Source organism: Notolepis coatsorum, assembly GCF_963971535.1.
Source record: "Notolepis coatsorum genome assembly, chromosome: 7".
NCBI lineage: Eukaryota > Metazoa > Chordata > Actinopteri > Aulopiformes > Paralepididae > Notolepis > Notolepis coatsorum.
The window spans coordinates 123,925,780-123,947,445 of NC_140171.1; the positions used below are offsets into that span (position 1 = coordinate 123,925,780).

Consider the following 21,666-nt stretch of genomic DNA (forward strand, 5'->3'; position numbering starts at 1 on the left):
CAAGAGCACAGCTGTCAAAGCGTACTCGTTATTAACTGTGGCGAGCACAGCTGACTTATCAACTTGATGAACTTAACGACCGGGAAGGAAAACACACCAATGGCTGATTTCAATCTATTCAGAGAATACAACAATTTTGAAGAATGGGATGCAGCAGAGGAAGTAGAAATGGAGCAGAAAAGAAAACTTTCACCAAACATTTGAAAATGCTTTCATTTTATACTGTTGGCAAATGACCATGGTATAAGTGGGATAATCAACTTGCAGGTGTGTGTTAAAACGGCTGCGCGTCGGTGTGGTTCCCCGCCTCGTGCCTTAAAACCGTTTATTACATGGCGTTTTAACATTTGCCAAAATGCTTGATTGTGATTGGTCAATAGCGCTCCGTTGCCCCTAGCAGCGGTCAATTATTTCTCGATAATTCACCGCTGCTAGGGGCAACGCGCAATAATGACCGCTGTTAGGTGCAACAGAGCGCTATTGACCAATCACAATCAAGCATTTTGATCGCAGTCACGAAAGCTAGTTGCACTACATCAGGTGCAATCAAGTCCACACACCTGATGACAGAGGAGCAACAGAAGAACTGCGTCTGCATTTGATCTCGTCTTGTCGATGGTGTAAAATGAATTACGTATATTGTTAGTAAGTTAGCCCTGTAATAAGCGGGATAATGTATAGCTATACTCAGTCATTGTCGCAAAATAATTGACCTTCACTGCGTTTAGAACACCGCGTCGGTAAATTATTTTGCGACCATGACCTCGTTACTTAACGCACACCTATTTGTTCATTACCCCTTACATATTTAGGGTCTGTTGCATGCTTAATGCCTTATTCAATATGACATTTCAATATTTAATTCAAAACAACTGATTATCTATTTACAATGATGGAATGACAACTGTCTTTCTGGTATTTATGAGCAGAAAATTAAAGCCACACGTATCTGCAGTGTTTAATGTGCCTACATGTATGGTATTTAAATGACATCTCTTGTATATAGAGTGTAAGTGTGCAATATTCCCGTACACAAAAAGGTAATGGAATATTGTGTATTACTTTCTCTCTTGAGTGTTGGTCATGGCTGTGCATTTTACTGTCGGACAAAACCGAACTGGTACTTGCAACTTACAACGCAATTAATCTTCAGTTTCAGCACAATCATTGAACCAGTGAGGGCTAGGAGTAGTATATAGACATGGGACTCCCTAAAAACTTGCTATCTCATGTATATAAACCTACTCCTACCTTAACCCTTAACCTTAACCTCACACCCACCTTAACTAACTGCCCATTGGACATGGTGCATGATGCTTTGGGGCTGGGTATTGACACCAATTACCCGATTCAAATCTATTTGGATTCACAAGGCCCAATTTAATTAAATAAAATTTGATATTGATTCAATTTGGCTTGATGGCCCTGTTTCCAGGGTACATGAATCTGCCATTGTTGTCGACAAATGTAATTTGGTCAAGTGAGTTTCCGTAGTAGTTCAGGAGAAACTCAGAACAACAAGGCAAACTAGACACATCTGCAGGACAGGAGGTGTCGTAGAAGTCGCTTTAACTGCGACCAGCAGTCGCTCTATTGGTTGGCAATGGGAGTAGATTATCGCAAAAAGGCGCATAACTTCCAAGTGTATTCACAGACTTGCACAAGATTTTGTGGAAATGTTGGTCATGATTGATTGATTGATTGATTGAAAATGTTATTAACAGATTGCAGAATGGGTACAATACAATGACCCAATGGACAAATATTATGCATCACATGTAAACACCCCCACACATGGAAAATACACACTATTTTTCATGTTGTTGTTTTTCCACATGTAAACTGCAAACACATGATTATTGTGTACATGTGAATATGTATAGGTGCCGTATATTTGGATTTATCTTCTGTCATCTTTCTTTCTTTTACTCTATTGGTGTTTTTGCTTTGCTTGGAGGACAATAAACTGTCAGAAGTTCTCTGAAGCTGTCTCTGTGAAAACTGTTTCAGGTGAACCTACTGTAAAACTACTGCTGGATAAACTAACCTTTAACACCAACTGTGTCTGGTGTGGTAGGATATATATAATGCCTACAGAGGGCAGTGTTGTATAGCTGAAGGACTGGGAAGTGGGACTGCAACAAATCCCACTGCATCAACAGAAGTGAATGACCATGTCTGAAAAGCCCTCAGTATGCTACAATATACTAACCCTACTGTCTACACTCCATGCCTTTAGAACCTACTGTTCATTAGGTTCACCCAGTAGGTAACAAATCTGCTCCTATGCAGTAGGGAAGTTCTGATTTTGTCCCAAACTATTGCCCCCCATGTCATGGAAATAAAGTCACATTGCATGTAATTAGTGTCAACCGTAGCAATATGCAGCATCTAACTTGATTGGGCGTTACTTCATTTGTGATGAATAGACAAAAGTATGTTTAAATGGGCTGCTTCCATGATTGTTTGATTGTAGAGTACATCAGTGAAGTCACATTGTAATACTGCACTGCCTTTTGGGAGGAACGTATAAATCCACTTCCTGAAAGTAACCAAAGATATTTACCTAAACATCCTTGGAAGTAACCATGCTAAGCATATTCAATAATACCTGGAAGACAATAGACATCTGGCCATGTTAAAGATACTGGAAGTGTAACCAACAAAATGCCTACTCAACCTAATACTAGACTAGGTTAAGACTACAGTATCTGAACCTCCGTACTGCAAAGACAGTACTTCAGGGGGTTTTAGACAAAGCCATTGAGTAGTTGCCATCATACTGCAGATGTAGCAGCCTGAAGCCTCTAACATCTCCCTTGACCTGAAGCCTCTAACATCTCCCTTGACCTGAAGCCTCTAACATCTCCCTTGGCCTGAAGCCTAACATCTCCCTTGGCCTGAAGCCTAACATCTCCCTTGGCCTGAAGCCTAACATCTCCCTTGGCCTGAAGCCTAACATCTCCCTTGGCCTGAAGCCTAACATCTCCCTTGGCCTGAAGCCTAACATCTCCCTTGACATGAAGCCTAGTAAGCCTAACATCTCCATTGGCCTGAAGCCTAACATCTCCCTTGACCTGAAGCCTAGTAAGCCTAACATCTCCCTTGGCCTGAAGCCTAACATCTCCCTTGACCTGAAGCCTAGTAAGCCTAACATCTCCATTGGCCTGAAGCCTAACATCTCCATTGGCCTGAAGCCTAACATCTCCATTGGCCTGAAGCCTAATATCTCCTTTGGCCTGAAGCCTAACATCTCCCTTGGCCTGAAGCCTAGTAAGCCTAACATCTCCCTTGGCCTGAAGCCTAGTAAGCCTAACATCCCACTTGGCCTGAAGCCTAGTAAGCCTAACATCCCCCTTGGCCTGACGCCTAGTAAGCCTAACATCTCCCTTGGCCTGAAGCCTAACATCTCCCTTGGCCTGAAGCCTAGTAAGCCTAACATCTCCCTTGGCCTGAAGCCTAGTAAGCCTAACATCCCCCTTGGCCTGAAGCCTAGTAAGCCTAACATCTCCCTTGGCCTGAAGCCTAGTAAGCCTAACATCTCCCTTGGCCTGAAGCCTAGTAAGCCTAACATCTCCCTTGGCCAGGGGAGATTACGCTTTGGCTGTTCTATGTTCCCATGCAGGGGTTCTGGGTTACAGTGGTGCCATGTCTCAAACTAGTTTTCCTGCAATGGGAGGTTAAAGGGGAGTGAGAAGAGTAGCCCTGCCTGAAGCCTAGTAAGCCTAATATTGCCCTTGGTCAGCGGAGATTCCCTGACCAGTAGATGTTCAAATGCAGGTGGGTTACACAGATATATGGGACAAACCCAATGAAAGCTATGAAGGAAATAATTGTTCTTGCTGCCTAATCGGGTTGAAATCTGTAAATGAATGATTGTTTTTAATACATGTTTACAGTGCATTGCAGCATTCATCTACATTTTCAGGGAGGTACAATAACATAATAAGCCACATATTGGCTATGATTTAAAGTGTTTACGGTGCACTAATCACATGAGAAATAGCTCAATTTCAAGCTATCCCATCTGAGAGTCATTCAAAGCACTCCTCTACTCAATACTTTTAAACTCAATTAGTTTCATGATTAAAAAGACAATTCACAGTCATAAAAATATACCTTTATAGATCATTGCTACATCTCTCTGTATAAACACATGCAATGAAGAGGTGATCCTGCACTCTCTTTATTTCTGGTTTGTCTATAACTTTGTTCTTCTCCACGTAGAATCCCATGAATTGTTGATTTTGGAGAAATCACACTTCCTCAGTTCTAGGCGGAAGTTCTTAGTCACAGATCAGGATGTGGAGATTTAAGATGACCTCTAAGAACCCCCCCCCCCCCCCGTTTGTGGTTTGTTCAGTAGCCATCGTCATACTCATTCTGGGCCTGGTGTCGGGCCAGCATGGCCTGTATAAGTGCACTGGAGCCTGCAGGGGCTGGGTTCTGCGGACGAGCAGGCGCCCCGAGAGTCCCGTCCTCCTCTTGTGCCCTCTGCCTGGCCTGCATGACCTGCATCATAACAGTGGAAGGTGCCCGGTTGTCTGTATAATCGTCTCGCCCATGGTGGTAGTCCTCCTCCTCTGCTCTTCGTCTGGCTTGCATCGCGGCAATGGCGCCGAAGCCGTTCGCGGGTTCCCCCGATGAGACCGGTGTCCTGTAGTAATCTCCCACCTCCTGCCCCTCCGCCCTCTGCCTGGCCTGTGTGAAGGCGTCGGGGAAGGAGGATGACTTGCATTCGGAAGGGAGTGGGACCCTCTGAAAGCCTCCTACCTCTTCGTCAACAGCCAGCTGCCTGGCATGCATGGCTTGCATCACGGCGCTGGAGGTGGTGAACACGGAGGTGTCCGCGATGTCGGAGCTCTGTCTCCCGTCCACTCCTTCCTCCAGCCACTGGCGGGAGAGCATGGCCTGGACCATGCCGTTGGACATGGACTGACCACCCGAGGGGCGGCGGTCCTCCGGGTGTCGTTTGGCGTGCTGTAAGGAACGAGGGAGAGGGAATGTTGTGTAAGGTTGATAATGAACTCTTCTCAGGAACAAAGGGGCTTTTCTTTATCAAATGCACTTTAACCACAAACCTTCTTTTGTTTCTTCAGTTTGGGCTTCTTCTTGGGCTGAGATTTCTGGAGGTTTTGGAGTCGCTCCAACAGGAAGGCCTTGTCTTTTCCCTCCTGGTGAATGAATGAGGAAACAAGGTAAGGCTATTGTAACTGAGGGGTACAATTCCCTGACTGTATTGAATAAGTATGGTATCATTAAACCACTACTGTCTTATGTACATTACTACTGGCCATACAGTACACAGGTATATGAGATGAACACCTCCACAATGACACGGTTCCACAACAAATATGGGTTAGAATAATATTTATTAGCAGCACGAAGATTATCTTACATTACTTGAGAATTAGAGTCGCGCTTGTAAGGCGAAGAATGTGCATGAATAGGTCAAGAGCGTAAGTCCATTAGAATATTACGCAGGAGATAATGAATACCACCTGTATCATAGGAATTATATCTATGGTACACTAGTAGGGCAGCGGGAGATACTAGTAGGGTCCCTCCGGTTGTAGGCCAGCAGGGGAGAAGATTTGTCAGTAACGAAAGTCTGGGTCAACGAGGAATAAGGAGACTCCAGGTACAGGAGACAGTGCAATAATCTCTTGATCCGCAGACGAACAACAGCTATTCTCCGGTATGCAGTGCAGCATGGAAGAAAGCTAGCCAGCCTCAGGCGTCCTAGAGGCGGGCTCGACGATGCTCCTCACAGGGTAAATCCCACACAGTTGTGGGTGTAGACGATTCTCCGCTCCATCAGATACAGGACCAAAGCAAATATAATCCAGCCGAAAAGGGCTCTGTAGTCGTCGGGTAGGTTATCCAGTGTACATATCCACACGGTCCTCGTCTAGGGCTCCTCGGATGACGGCACCAGGTTAAGCCGCCCAGCCTGGATAAGCACACTAGCTAGGTACGAGGAAGCGTTGGTAATGCTGGTCACTGTAGAACGGTAGCCGCACGATACACTATACATAAATAGACTATTACTGAATAATAGAATAGGTCAAACTCGACGGTACAGCGTTAAACTCTGACACTTCAGCTATCAATTCGCACGCGGTCTCAAGGCTCTATTTGGGGCAAAACGGGCCCACTTCACAGCACGTTGTATCGTGGTGTGAGGCTTCAACTTATTGGGTAACATACTTCTGTATTCACCTGCGCCGTATTTATACGTTAGGTGAACAAACTAGTACCAGCCTTATTTCTGTCTCGTATTCTTGCGCAGAACCGGTCATGTCCAGGCATGTCTTGGCGGTGACTTTGAACTAGACATTGGGGGTATGGCCGTGGCGCCTAGTGGATCGCTGTCCAATAGGAGAACGAAATATTATGGTCTGTACTAGGTAAAAGGGATATTCCGTGTATATGTACAAAGAATACACAAGGGATATCAGACGATATACAAATACTATACAATATATATCAAGTAATAAATATATATATTCGGTTTAATCTGATCCTTCGTAACAGCTATGGTCTCAGACATAAGAACACACAACTGAAACACTGATAGCCAAATAAAGTGAGTTGAATACATGGGGTAACATGTCAGTTAACATAGGCTACTTTGCCACTTGCTTGCTGTTTTTATGCAAAGAATAATGTTCATTACTCTATATATAGAGCCGTACATTTAAAATAAATTGCAAGGGTGACCCCAGTGAGAAATTAACCCCTAACCTTGGCAGTGTACCACTACAGGCATGGGTGGTTCAAAATGTATATTATTAATAAAAAATGTATACTAATAATAATAATACATATATCTACACTTTTAAATGGGGATGTAATTTACGGGAACAATTGGTTTGCTCAGAGTATGTTATATAATACTTGCTCCACAAAATGATGGAAACTAAAAGAAAAGGTGTGCTCAGTGCAACAGCACAGTTAAATGTCAATTATGGTTCAATCGGAAACCAAAATAGAAATCAAGGGCAGAATATCAGCCACCACCAGGGGTGTCATTTACCTCCTGTCCATGTTCCCTTGTATACATTGGGAAAACTTACAAGGGAGTTAGAACAGAGAATTGCTGAGCATCGCAGCACAATGTTATGCAAAAACAACCCTGTATAGTGGCAGACGTTGCTGAGGCAAACCATCCTGGTTCTGCTCTAAAATACATTAACATTGGGAAAGTGGACCCTATCAAGAAGAGAAAGTGCACCCTATCAAGAAGAGAAAAGGACCCTATCAAGAAGAGAAAGGGACCCTATCAAGAAGAGGAATGGACCCTATCAAGAAGAGGAAGGGACCCTATCAAGAAGAGAAAAGGACCCTATCAAGAAGAGAAAGGGACCCTATCAAGAAGAGGAATGGACCCTATCAAGAAGAGAAATGGACCCTATCAAGAAGAGGAAGGGACCCTATCAAGAAGAGAAAGTGACCCTATCAAGAAGAGAAAGTGACCCTATCAAGAAGAGGAAGAGACCCTATCAAGAAGGGAAAGGGACCCTATCAAGAAGAGAAAGTGACCCTATCAAGAAGAGAAAGTGACCCTATCAAGAAGAGGAAGAGACCCTATCAAGAAGAGAAAGGGACCCTATCAAGAAGAGAAAGTGACCCTATCAAGAAGAGGAAGAGACCATATCAAAAAGAGGAAGAGACCCTATCAAGAAGAGAAAGTGACCCTATCAAGAAGAGGAAGAGACCATATCAAAAAGAGGAAGAGACCCTATCAAGAAGAGAAAGTGACCCTATCAAGAAGAGGAAGAGACCATATCAAAAAGAGGAAGAGACCCTATCAAGAAGAGAAAGGGACCCTATCAAGAAGAGAAACGTCAAGAAGACAATATCAAGAAGAGCATTTTTTTCTCCAACGAGAGGCGTTTTGGATCTCTTACTTACTTGTACTGGACTACGAAAAAGTTATGGATCTTAAAATGAAATTTGATATCTGTATTTGACTGTTTTTCATGATTCTTTAAACTTACCTTGATATCTATTGCAATGGTTTACTGTGGACATGTAGTTGATATGACATGGTAGACTGATTGGACTGGAATGTCTTCTGTGGCTCCTGATTGGAGAACTGCTGATGTTGCACACATGTGTCTGCAAACCTTATATGCTATCTTGACAGTCTGAGTTTACACTCTGATGAAGGCAGAGGCCGAAACATAATATTTTTTTTTAACTGCAAGTGTGGTCTTATTTTCAAATGTAATATAACTACAACTACAAACAATGATAAAGGCATTATATTCAAGTACAGCATTGCACACACTCATGAATTATTCACTCACATTAATAATCTGCTGTTTTAGAAGAGCGATGAGCAGCTTGCGTCCCTTAGTGACCTGCCAGAAGCCGTAAATGATGACACTGAAGAGAGAAATCAAACGATAAACAGCCTACATAAGACAGTCTCTCTCTCTCTCTCTCTCTCTCTCTCTCTCTCTCTCTCTCTCTCTCTCTCTCTCTCTCTCTCTCTCTCTCTCTCTCTCTCTCTCTCTCTCTCTCTCTCTCTATCTCTCTCTCTAAATGTCTAAAATGAAACTCGTTTGTGGCTACTCGAGATGATGGAGCTTCAGTGTTGTTCAGTTCTCTTGTTTACCTTGCTTGATCGATCGTACAGTAACACAGACGGCCTCAAGCCTCAAGTCCTAACAAGCCAAGCATTTACGCTAAATTATCTGGAGTATTTATGCTATTGGACATGACAGCTTTATCACACTGTTCCATCTTCCGACGAATGAAACAATCATTTCGCTGACATAGTAAATCAGTTTCACGTCGTCATAAAACAGGAGACAGCCCCGATGTAAAACGAGTCCTTACTCTGCATTCCTGCTTCCAGATGCTTAATGAATACGGGGCCCAGACCGTTTTCCATGAGCAAGCATACAACCTTTCAAGACGAGTGTGCACACACACACACGTCACACACACTGACTCACTGTCACACACACACACACACACACACGGCCATGTACTCACATGATGATGAGGGTGATGAGAAAGTAGAAGATCTCGCTCCTTATGACGTTCTGGTAGATCCAGACGGCCCAGTCAGAAGCGCTGATGTTCTGCTCGTCCAGCTCCTCCATCCAGATTGACACGGCACTGAAAGAGTTGTTTAGGCCCCGGAACGGACCGCACTGCTCTGAGGGAGTCAGGCTGTAGAGCAGGGGAGACATAGAGAGCTCTGAGGGTGAGGTCAGAGGTCATAGTAATTATAATAATAATAATAACAATAACAATAATAATAATAATAATAATAATAATAATAATAATAATAATAATAATAATAATAATAATAATAATAATAATAATAATAATAATAATAATAATAATAATAATAATAATAATAATAATAATAATAATAATAATAATAATAATAATAATAATAATAACATCAACAATAATAACAATAACAACAACAATAATAATAGTAATAGCAATAATAATAATAGTAATAATAATAATAATAATTGTAATAATAACAACAACAACGACAACAATATTAATAATAATAATAATAATAGTAATACCAATAATAATAATAATAGTAATAGCAATAATAATAGTAATACTAATAATAATAATAACAACAACAATAATAATAATAGTAATACTAATAATAACAACAACAGCAACAACAACAACAACAACAACAACAACAACAACAACAACAACAACAACAACAACAACAACAACAACAATAATAATAATAATAATAATACTTTTTACTTTAAAAGTTAGTGTCAATGAAGATCCCCTTATGGATCAACTATATACATTTCACAAATGTGAAAAACCAGAGTTTTCCAGGGTGTTTTGGTGATACTTTAAATGTGATTTAAATGAACCATGTGTGCTTAAATTATTTACATGAATCCACATGCGCTGCCGCTAACATGATTTCACATGTGTCATTTTCACAAGCTGAATAATTCAACTTGGCCTCCGAATGCTACGTTTAAAACATCTGGATGAGAAACTAAAGATCTAGCGTTTAGCTACAGCATGGTAGAAGCAAAACTGTCCCTGGTCAAGGAAGCTGTAACGCTGCTGACCCAAGTACTAGTCTACTACATGTTGTCCTCAGTACCTCCAGACAGTGATACTAGTCTACTACATGTTGTCCTCAGTACCTCCAGACAGTGATACTAGTCTACTACATGTTGTCCTCAGTACCTCCAGGCAGTGATACTAGTCTACTACATGTTGTCCTCAGTACCTCCAGACAGTGATACTAGTCTACTACATGTTGTCCTCAGTACCTCCAGACAGTGATACTAGTCTACTACATGTTGTCCTCAGTACCTCCAGGCAGTGATACTAGTCTCTACTACATGTTGTCCTCAGTACCTCCAGACAGTGATACTAGTGTACTACAGAGACTTGCAGAGACAAGTCGCATTTCTTTCCTCTCTCCCAAGGCCTTCAAGGCCGTTCCTACCGCCGCCTCTACTGCACCATGGAGCCTGACGCTGCTATGCCCTGCTTCGTGCCGGTGGCCGGACTATACTCAAATCAACTCTAAATGGATCTAATCAGTGGATTGCATATTTTCTTCAAGAAGCAGAATAAGGCTAACCCTCTCTGCCTATTGGGACATCATAATTGGGCTACAAACTTGAAGACGTGGTATTATTTGGATTATCGAAGCTTTTGGACTGCAATAAGAAGATTTTGGATCTGTTTACAGCGCACAGGATCTACCAAAATGAACTGATAAGACACTTGGACACTTGGACTAATAATGCATTCAGTCATTTGGACGGAGTTGTTAAAACTCACTCCACTCAAATCAATAGAGTTATATTCCACTCTATTCAAATCAAATTTAAAGGGACGTGGCTGGGATAAATTGTGCCAGTCAGTCAGCCAAAACAAATTCTTGGACCAAGGTCGAACCGAGAGCTCTGGAGTCGAAGGCTCTCTGGGAGATAAGAGTGGCGAGCGGCGTCCCACAACCCCAATCCCTAGTCCCCCCCCCCCCCCCTTCCTCTGCATTGGCGCTGCACTGTTGGCTGCCTCGTGTGAGGGAGACCTCCCCCACCCAGGACTTGGCTTGTGCACTCCCCCCCACCTTCCACCCAACCCCCCCCCCCCCCCCCCCCCCCCACCTTCCACCCAACCCCCCCCCCCCCCCCCCCCCCCCCCCAGCCCTGTAACAACCCCAACCCACTCCCCCCTCCTTCCGTAAATGGCGCTGCCTATGACGGCTGCCAGTCTGTTTGCGGTGGTGAATATGCATATGTTTGCTCAAGGCTCTGTACCATTATTACTATCTAAAATGTAATAATTGTGGAATATTACTGTAATGAGCTGTATGTGTATGATCCAAGCGTCCTATGATCCTCATAGGAGCATAACAGAAAAAAGCATTCCATGTGAAGGTATTCTGTATCTTTGCATGTCAACTAATAAAGAAACTTGAACTTGAAACTACATGTTGTCCTCAGTACCTCCAGACAGTGATACTAGTCTACTACATGTTGTCCTCAGTACCTCCAGACAGTGATACTAGTCTACTACATGTTGTCCTCAGTACCTCCAGACAGTGATACTAGTCTACTACATGTTGTCCTCAGTACCTCCAGACAGTGATACTAGTCTACTACATGTTGTCCTCAGTACCTCCAGACAGTGATACTAGTCTACTACATGTTGTCCTCAGTACCTCCAGACAGTGATACTAGTCTACTACATGTTGTCCTCAGTACCTCCAGACAGTGATACTAGTCTACTACATGTTGTCCTCAGTACCTCCAGACAGTGATACTAGTCTACTACATGTTGTCCTCAGTACCTCCAGGCAGTGATACTAGTCTACTACATGTTGTCCTCAGTACCTCCAGACAGTGATACTAGTCTCTACTACATGTTGTCCTCAGTACCTCCAGACAGTGATACTAGTCTACTACATGTTGTCCTCGGTACCTCCAGACAGTGATACTAGTCTACTACATGTTGTCCTCAGTACCTCCAGACAGTGATACTAGTCTACTACATGTTGTCCTCAGTACCTCCAGACAGCGATACTAGTCTACTACATGTTGTCCTCAGTACCTCCAGGCAGTGATACTAGTCTACTACATGTTGTACATGCATTCGGGGTCTCGCACTAGCTTGGTTTAAATCCTATTTAACTGATAGAACACACTGCGTGGTCTATAATGATTTAACATCTGAGACCCTCCCAGTGCAATGTGGTGTCCCACAAGGCTCTGTCCTGGGCCCTTTGCTATTTTCGATTTACATGCTACCCCTCGGTGATATCATACGCAAATTTGGCATAAACTTTCATTTTTACGCTGATGACACCCAATTATATATACCTATTAAGCCAAATGATTCCTCCCAACTACAAAACCTTGAGGCCTGCTTGCTTGCCGTCAAAAAATGGATGTCGCAAAACTTTCTACTCCTTAATGCAGATAAAACTGAGATGTTAATTGTTGGCCCCCCCAAACCACAGAGGCCTGTTTCAGGACATCTCCCTCAACTTTGATACCTGTCATGTATCCCAGAGCTCCACCATAAAAAACCTCGGAGTCATTTTTGATTCCTCCCTCTCATTTAATGCACATATAAAAAATGTCACCAAAATTGCATTCTTCCATCTTCGTAATATCGCAAAAATACGCCCCATTTTAACTCTGGCTGATGCTGAAACCCTGATTCATGCTTTTGTCTCATCACGTCTGGACTACTGTAATGCACTTTTTTCAGGCCTACCTAATTCAAGCATCAAAAATCTTCAACTCGTGCAAAATGCGGCTGCACGGATACTAACTAGAACTAGAAAATTTGATCACATCACACCAGTTTTGTCCGCCCTACATTGGCTTCCTATCCAAGCCCGCTCTGACTTTAAAGTGCTACTCCTCACCTACAAAATTTTAAATGGGCTTGCACCGCTCTATCTATCCGATCTCATCTCCCGATACTCGCCCGCTCGTGCTCTGCGCTCACAAAATGCGGGGCTTCTATCGACCCCTAGGGTTAAAAAGAAATCCGCCGGCCACAGAGCCTTTGTCTACCGCGCTCCCTACCTGTGGAACAAATTACCTGCCGTCATCAGGGGCGCCTGCTCTGTCGAAGCTTTTAAATCCCTGCTTAAGACTCATCTTTTCTCTCTCTCCTTCAACCTACCTTGATCTCACCTGGTCGGGGACTGACCTTTAGATTAATCTGTGTAGTTTAGTTATGGTACAGGGTACTACATGGTACCACTGGGTAGTTTACTATAGGGTAGTTTAGTTAGGGTACAGGGTACTACATGGTACCACAGAGTACTACATGGTACTGCATGGCATTACAGGGTACTACATGGCTTACATAGCTCTACATGGCACTACATGGAACTACATGGCACTACGGGGTACTACATGGTACCACAAGGCACCACAGGGTACTACATGGCACTACAGGGTACTACAGGATACTACGGGGTACTACATGGCACTATGGGGTACTATAGGGTACTACATGGCACTACGGGGTACTACATGGCACTACAGGGTACTACATGTCTGCTCCTTTGCAGCACCACAAACATGGGAACTCTCTAACTCTTCCCCCCCCCCTCTCCCCCCCTCCCCCCCCCCCCCCCCCCCCTCCCTCCCCCTTCTCTCTGAGTACCCGTCTCCTGGCGCTGACCAAGGTGATGGATGCCTCGGGGTCATGGCCAAGCTTGTAGTGACTGCTCTACATGCACCTCCGAGGCCTTGGATCAGTTATTCTCCGCCGTCTGTCCGTGGTCCTGTCAACTGATTAACAGACTGTTAACAGATTAACAGTCAACGCGGTTTCATTGCTGGGTTAAGTACTTCTATTCTATTCACATAATACGCTTACTTCATATATCTACTCCATTCACATATATGCCTACCACTTGTATCTATTGCTATGTCCGCCTACTACAATCTCATGAGCTGTCTAACGCCTGTCCCGTCTCCCTGTCTTCCTATGACTTGCTGTCCTGGAGTGTTGTCCGGAGTGTTGGACGTCCCGTGACGAAGGCCGGGAGATTGCGACCCCCTCTGCGTGCCCCCCTGTCTCCGGAGGTCTCGTAGTGGTGACCGGAGTGCCGGATGTCCCGCGATGATGTCGGGGAGTTCGCGACCCTCTCTGCGCCACCCCCTATCTCCCTGTCTCCGGCTGTCCCTGAGCAACGACCGGAGTGTTGAATGTCCCGTGACTAAGACGGGGAGGACGTGACCCTCTCTGCGCCGCCCCTGTGCCTCAAATAGATCCGCTATCAACTCTATCTTTAATCTTTCAAAATGTTCAGTTGCTATCGCTATTAGCTCTATCTTTAATTTTTCAAAATGTACAGTTGCTATTGCATGCACTCATCTGTGTTTCACCACACACATGAGTGCATGCTTACCAACTGTCCGTCTGCAACACTACTATCACCAACATCTAAGAAGGGAGATCCCCCCTTGAACGGCCCTTCTAAGGTTTCTCTCCTCCACACTGCCTGTGGAGCTTTTTTCCCTATTGTTAGGTTTTAGTGAGTTTTTCCTTACCTTCGCGTGGGGTATGTCTGGGAGTGCTTGCATTCTTTCATTTATTTGCATTCATCTAAAAAATGTTTGGACCCTATGGTGTTCTTGTTCTGTTCTTGACTTATTGTTATGTTGTCTTCTTGACCTGTTTAAAGAAGACCTGTACGGCCCATGGGGACATTAACGTGTGTTGTCGGGCCCTATAAATAAATTTGATTTGATTTGATTTGATTTGTCCTCAGTACCTCCAGGCAGTGATACTAGTCTCTACTACATGTTGTCCTCAGTACCTCCAGGCAGTGATACTAGTCTACTACATGTTGTCCTCAGTACCTCCAGACAGTGATACTAGTCTACTACATGTTGTCCTCAGTACCTCCAGGCAGTGATACTAGTCTACTACATGTTGTCCTCAGTACCTCCAGACAGTGATACTAGTCTACTACATGTTGTCCTCAGTACCTCCAGACAGTGATACTAGTCTACTACATGTTGTCCTCAGTACCTCCATGCAGTGTAGGCCACTAAGGACAGGGCTCCCACGAAGGAGGGGAAGAAGAGGAGGCCGATGAAGATGGTTTGCATTTGAGCCGCCCGGCCAGACCTCCGCGGAGGCTGGCAGTTTTGGGTCAGGCTCACCTGGTCACCGCACGCACGCACGCACGCACGCACGCACGCACGCACGCACGCACGCACGCACGCACGCACGCACGCACGCACGCACACACACACACACACACACACACACACACACACACACACACACACACACACACACACACACACACACACACACACACACACACAGAGACAGGCCATTAATGATCAATAAAAAAGGACTCATTTTGGGTTTGGGTTTGGGTGTGTGTGTGTGTGTGTGTGTGTGTGTGTGTGTGTGTGTGTGTGTGTGTGTGTGTGTGTGTGTGTGTGTGTGTGTGTGTGTGTGTGTGTGTGTGTGTGTGTGTGTGTGTGTGTGTGTGTGTGTGTGTGTGTGTGTGTGTGTGTGTGTGTGTGTGTGTGTGTACAGTGCATAGACAGAGAGAGGGCGAGGTGGCAAAGTGAATAGCAGGAATGTGCCATTTGTGTGTCACTTGATTTATGTGAAAGAACAAAACCCCAATAATTAACCATTTGGATATTTTATTCCCCTGAAAAGGGCCACACACCTTCCCTGGCAACACCATACACCATTAAAGTTAGCAATCCCTCATTGGTTTATGTGAAGGAACAGAAACCTAATAATTAACCATACCAATATCCATTTGGACATTTTATTCCCCTGAAAGGGGCCATATACCTTCCCCATGTAACACCGTACACCATTATAAAAGTAACAAACCCTCATTATGCATAATATCCATTTCATTCTGTATTGGAAAACATATCCATCTCCTCTGGGCTTTGAAAAGCATTATTAACTCAGTGTCTCAGAACATTCAGTAGCTCTATGAATTATTCAGAAGCCAACCTGGGTTAAATTACTATTGTATTGAATTAATTTACTTTTCTGGGATTGACTGCTCTTCCCTGTTCCAATGGAACACACATGAGTGTCCCCCACTATATGTAAAACCAGCCCAGCTTACAGTCCATGCAGACCAAAGCAAGCGTTCAACGTAATGAAAGGATTTAAATTAATAATTGACCCAAGTCTGCAACAGAGTAACATGAGCTTAATATGACTACGGGGAGGCTCGTGCAAGCTCTGGCATTGTATGCGACTAGGGCAGTGCGACATCACAGCAGTTCAGCTTACAATCACCTACCGTGTGACCCTTACCCTGGTGAACCTCTACATACCTTCTTCAGGTAGAACAGCAGGAATAATTTGATGATCTGGATCACAGGGAGCAAAGGAGAGAAGTAGATTCCGATCCTATGGAAAGACAATTATGAGCACAACAAAAATCCAATGTCTGGTTACAGATCTCTATTGTGAGCTAATTGCAGTAGCCTACAATTGAAAAGTGTCTGAAGTGTTGATTTTCTTACCACGCCAGAGTCTGTGCGTAGATGAGGTCAAGGACATTCCTGGCCACGTCGAACTCTGGAACCCCTATACTAGGAAAGCATCTGGTCCCGATCACACTTGAGTAAGGGGATAACACGGGTTACAATGCATTCTTACTTTTGACATTACTTTATTATTATTTATTATTATTATTATTATTATTATTATTATTATTATTATTATTATTATTATTATTATTATTATATTATTATTATTATTATTATTATTATTATTATTATTATTATTATTATTATTATTATTATTATTATTATTATATTTTATATTACTATATTGTACTGTACTGTGAATCTATGCATCCCTCCCCCTGTACCCCCCCCCCCCCCCCCCCATGCTGCTCTGACACCTGAATTTCCCCTAGGGGATCAATAAAGGATTATCGTATCTTATTCTCAGTTAGTATGAACTTTCAAAAGAAAAATTTATATATATTTCTATGTCGAATTCTAGCAATCTGATTGAGATAAATTAATTCCACTTGTTCATTAATCACAATATTAATTTATAGTAAAACACAAGATAGAAAGTCAAACATGCCTATAGATATTTATTTTACATGGCCCATAGCAGCCATGACGGTCTACATTTTTAAGAAGCTTATCTGATTTGTCACATATTGGGACATCCAGAAAGCACTTCCATCAGAGTTTGGGGTATATTGGAGGCGAAACATTGTTCTATTTGTTAGCAATGCTAATGCAGTCAATGGGGGCTTGAAGTACAGCTCAACCCCAAGCCCCCATTGACCTCCACCACCAGACTCAGCAAGTTGCTAACAAATGCTCACATTTTCTAAATCTTGGTTTTTGTCACATATACATTATACATTATATTATATTATGTACAATGGCAGTGAAATTCTTCCACTGTTAGCCCTCCTCCCCAACATTGTGCGTGCATCAGTAAGAAATACCTCACAATCACAATTTTGAGGTCACTAGAATAAATTAAAGCGGACATGGCCGGTTAGCCTTCAGGAGAGGTGTTAGTTGGACAATGCCTAGGCTAACTAGCCATGTCCGCTTCCATTCATTGTGCTAAGCTAGGCTAACATGCACCCAGATAGCTTTCTACTGAACGCACAGAGAGGAAACTGGTATCTACAGTATCTTCTTGTCTCTCCTTGGGGGAAGGGGACTGACTGAAGGGACACCTCTAGTTTATGAAGAGGGATCAGACAAGCTTCTTCAAACGTGGATGATGTGTCACTCTGATCCTTTTACTCACTTGCTGAGAAACTCTCCAAAGAAAGATCCGAGCATGAGGAAGAGAAAGTCAACGATGATGAGGCGGTACAGAGCCTGTCCCACCATGGACTCCCAGCACTGTAGAGGACATACAAGACAGGCTGAACACAAGGTACTCGGTGGGAACAGGGTGGAAAGGAACTCAACCTGAAAAATGGCCACTGTGTGAATATGGTCAATGATTATACCTGTTGTAGCCTAATACAGTATGTGTCTTAGGTGTGTAAAAATCATCTGAATATTTTTTTTTAAATAAAGTTTTTATCGAGAAGCAATTTTTCATTCGATAATATATCAAGACTGACGTTAATCAATCAATCCATTTGTATTTATATAGCACATTTACAACAGTTGTGACTGTACCAAAGTGCTTCACAGATAAAACATAGAGCAAAGAAGAAAATACATATACAAAACATACTAAATATAAAAGTGCAAAAAGTGCAAATACAAATAAGTGCAGGGGTTCAGATAGAAATAAAAACAAAAGAAGAATAAAAGAAAGAAAACTGCAGTAGAATACAAAATAAGGCATAAAAGGACTAAAAGTAACAACCTATGAGGCAGGCTCAGCTCTGGTCAAAGGCCAGGGAGAATAGATACGTCTTAAGCTGGGACTTAAAGACCTCAAGCGTCTGGGCTGACATGATGTGGAAGGGGAGGCGATTCCACAGTTTAGGGGCGGCTATGGAAAAAGCTCTTTCCCCTTTGGTTTTTAGTAACTAATAGTGATTATAAAAAATCTAAATCAAAACAACTATTGGCATTCAAGGGAAGTGTTGAGTCCTTTGAAACATACCGACATTTTCTGAGGCACTTCGTGCATCCAGTGGTAACTCAGGATACTCAGGATGGACATCTTCAGGAGGACATTTCTATAAAGGGAAGAGAGAACATTAGGCGTCCAATCCCAGGACTCAAGCATCGTCACAACTATATTTCTCTTTCTATTTCTACCATATAGTCCCTGCCCACTGCTGTTGTCTCTCTTTGTATCTCCTGCAATTGAACTTAGTGATGAAAAAAATGCTAACTAGTTCCTTTCATGTGTGGTTTATTATCTATGTTCTCTAAATGTATTTTCATTGTGGATATAGTCTTTTTATGTGAATCTATGAAAAGGAATTCACGCAAAGTTTCAAAGCAGAGTAAGAGAGAGAGAGAGAGAGAGAGAAAGAGAGGCTGATTAAGAGGTAAAGTGCCAGACAGCACAGCAAGACACACACACCCCAAAGAATGGTGGGCCCCATAAAGGTTTGGGCTGGCCCTGCTTCCCCTCTACCTCTCCCTGTAGGAGAAACAGGAGCAGATATATAGTGTTGTAGCCTAATTATCCATGACGAACTCCTGTGTCCCCCACCTGAGGATGAGGGCGTAGATCTGACGGCGCTGGTTGGAGTAGTGCTCAAACTTGGTGAAGAGGGAGAAGAACAGTGGGATGACGAGGTTGATGAGTGACACCACAAAGGGAAGCAGGAGAGTCTCAGCCTCCTCCAGGAGAGACCAGGTGGCCGTGTCCGTAGTCCACTTTAAAAGATAACAGATGAGGGTGAGGAGGACAGTCTGGTTGGCAATGAGCAGGTAAGACATCAGTCAGTCTCGCGCCCTGGCCACGTCATTACACCGTTTCTAATACTGAAATGCATGGGAACTATAATTCATATTGCTACATTTAGCATTTTACTCAATTTTGCCACAGACGTAATCCCTGAGAGAGACATGGATTTTAATTAATCTATGGGGTTTCCCACTTGACTTACTTATGTCTGAGATCGGGCATATGGTCATGTCATGAAAAAAGGTCCTCACAAAGTGTGTATGATAGAGGACATAAGGAAAATGGCTGGCTTTAACGTACTGTAAACGGCTTGTGTCCCTATATCCCTACAACATTTCATGTTATGTTACCCATAAGAACAAATACAGAGTACTTTGAATGTTTTTGGTATTATGCCTGTTTTGTGGCATAATACCTATATAATATGGTAATATTGACTGTGTATACACCGGCTGGTAATATTGACTGTGTATATATACATGCTGGTAATATTGACTGTGTATATACACATGTTGGTAATATTGACTGTGTATATATACATGCTGGTAATATTGACTGTGTATATACACATGTTGGTAATATTGACTGTGTATATATACATGCTGCTGGTAATATTGACTGTGTATACACATGCTGGTAATATTGACTGTGTATATACATCTGCTGGTAATATTGACTGTGTATATATGTAACGGGGAAGCCTGTGGGTATGTCCACAGTCACGGAAACAGGTGTGTTGACGTCGTGTGACTGTGGCAGTGCGGGCTGGTAAATTAAACTCACTTCCCCATAACAGGGTTAACAGACGCATAGGTACGGTAGTTAGGAGTGAATTCACTTCTTAGTGCAGCGGCCTGTGTCGTCGCCCGCGGCGCGGGAGCCCCCTGTTCGACTCCCCCTCGGGACATTCTCATTTAACATCAAACACAACGCAGACCAGTATGATCCGTCACATATACACATGCTGGTAATATTGACTGTGTACCTGCTGTTATTAATATTGACAGCATATGTACCTGTCGGCTGTCGTTCCTATTATTGACATTGTTTGTACCTTCTGTTCATCTTGTTCATATTGGCAGAGGAAGTATATGGCAGCTCCACAGCCCACAGACAGGCTAGTAGAGAGGAACCAGGCACCCAGGTGAATCCCGTAGCTCTTCATCTTCTCAGACACACTGAGCCTGGTCACCTGGGCTTTTTCCGACATGGACTCCTGGAGAGATGACAAGAGGAACCAGCCGAAGAAACAGACAAAATCATAGCTTGTTGTTTTTGCAGATATTTCATTGGAGTCGATTAATCTCTGAAGATATAGCCTTGAAATGCATTTCTGACACCCTCATGCATGTTTTCACAATGGTATACAGTACGCTTTTTGATTAGATAATCTTATGGCAACATTATAAATATATAGCCACACGCGGCCATTGCAGGGCAAACAGGTGCACCTGTGGTCGATAGTATTGTCTCTGTATTTTAAACCAATAAATACAAATACAAATGCTGGCTCCTCACACCACACCTCCAGAGCGCTTTGAGTGTCTAGAAAAGCGCTATATAAATGCAATGAATTAGTATTATTATTTACCTAAATCAAGTAAGTCTCCAAAAGAAGAAAAGCTACAAGCCTTCTGGGGAAAATATAACTAACCGCTGGCATTCTTTAGGCACGGCTTTGCACCAAGGAAATATAACTAACCGCTGGTATTCAAGAGTGTTGTGATGCCAAAAGAACAAGAACACCCAACTGTCTTGGTAATGACAGTTCCTATTCCTATTGTCATTACTAGATCTTACCAGAAATGACCAGGTAATTTCTGTTAATTTTGGTGTTATTGCAAATCTATATAGCCAAAGTTGATTGAACTCACCATGCAGGACGCCTACAGTATCTCACAGCTGGATACAATACTGATAAGAGATCAAACTTTATTGTCCCCCATGGAGAGAATTGTGTAATTGTTTGCCCTGGTACTGTATGTAGCACACAGCTGGTTGTCTCTCTCTCTCTCTCTCTCTCTCTCTCTCTCTCTCTCTCTCTCTCTCTCTCTCTCTCTCTCTCTCTCTCTCTCTCTCTCTCGTGTCTATCAAGGTGCAGTGATGTGGAATGATATACAAAATCTAACATAAACATGTTACACTTTAAATACATTTAAAAGCAAGCTTAAAAAAGAACTACAGATCCTGTAGTCTTTAGTATCCGTGTGTATTTGTGAGTATTCTTTTTTTATTTAATTTTTTTTATTTCTTCAACATTATAATTGTTAATGCAGCTATAATGCTGTATTGTAT

At 42.9% G+C, this 21,666-nt stretch overlaps 1 protein-coding gene across 1 annotated transcript in view; it reads right to left on the reverse strand.

The window, feature by feature from the left end:
• Positions 1-4,359: 4,359 nt before the first annotated feature.
• Positions 4,360-21,666, reverse strand: part of tmc5 (transmembrane channel like 5) — a gene marked incomplete at both ends in the record, with an annotated part of 28,587 nt that continues 11,280 nt past the window's right edge. Inside the window, 11 exons of the mRNA XM_084318372.1 lie at positions 4,360-4,980; positions 5,082-5,174; positions 8,316-8,394; positions 9,010-9,189; positions 15,043-15,176; positions 16,338-16,413; positions 16,530-16,625; positions 17,794-17,891; positions 18,613-18,688; positions 19,174-19,340; positions 20,426-20,587. Of these exons, the coding sequence (XP_084174498.1) occupies positions 4,360-4,980; positions 5,082-5,174; positions 8,316-8,394; positions 9,010-9,189; positions 15,043-15,176; positions 16,338-16,413; positions 16,530-16,625; positions 17,794-17,891; positions 18,613-18,688; positions 19,174-19,340; positions 20,426-20,587 (1,782 nt within the window). The remainder of the gene's footprint in view (positions 4,981-5,081; positions 5,175-8,315; positions 8,395-9,009; positions 9,190-15,042; positions 15,177-16,337; positions 16,414-16,529; positions 16,626-17,793; positions 17,892-18,612; positions 18,689-19,173; positions 19,341-20,425; positions 20,588-21,666) is intronic.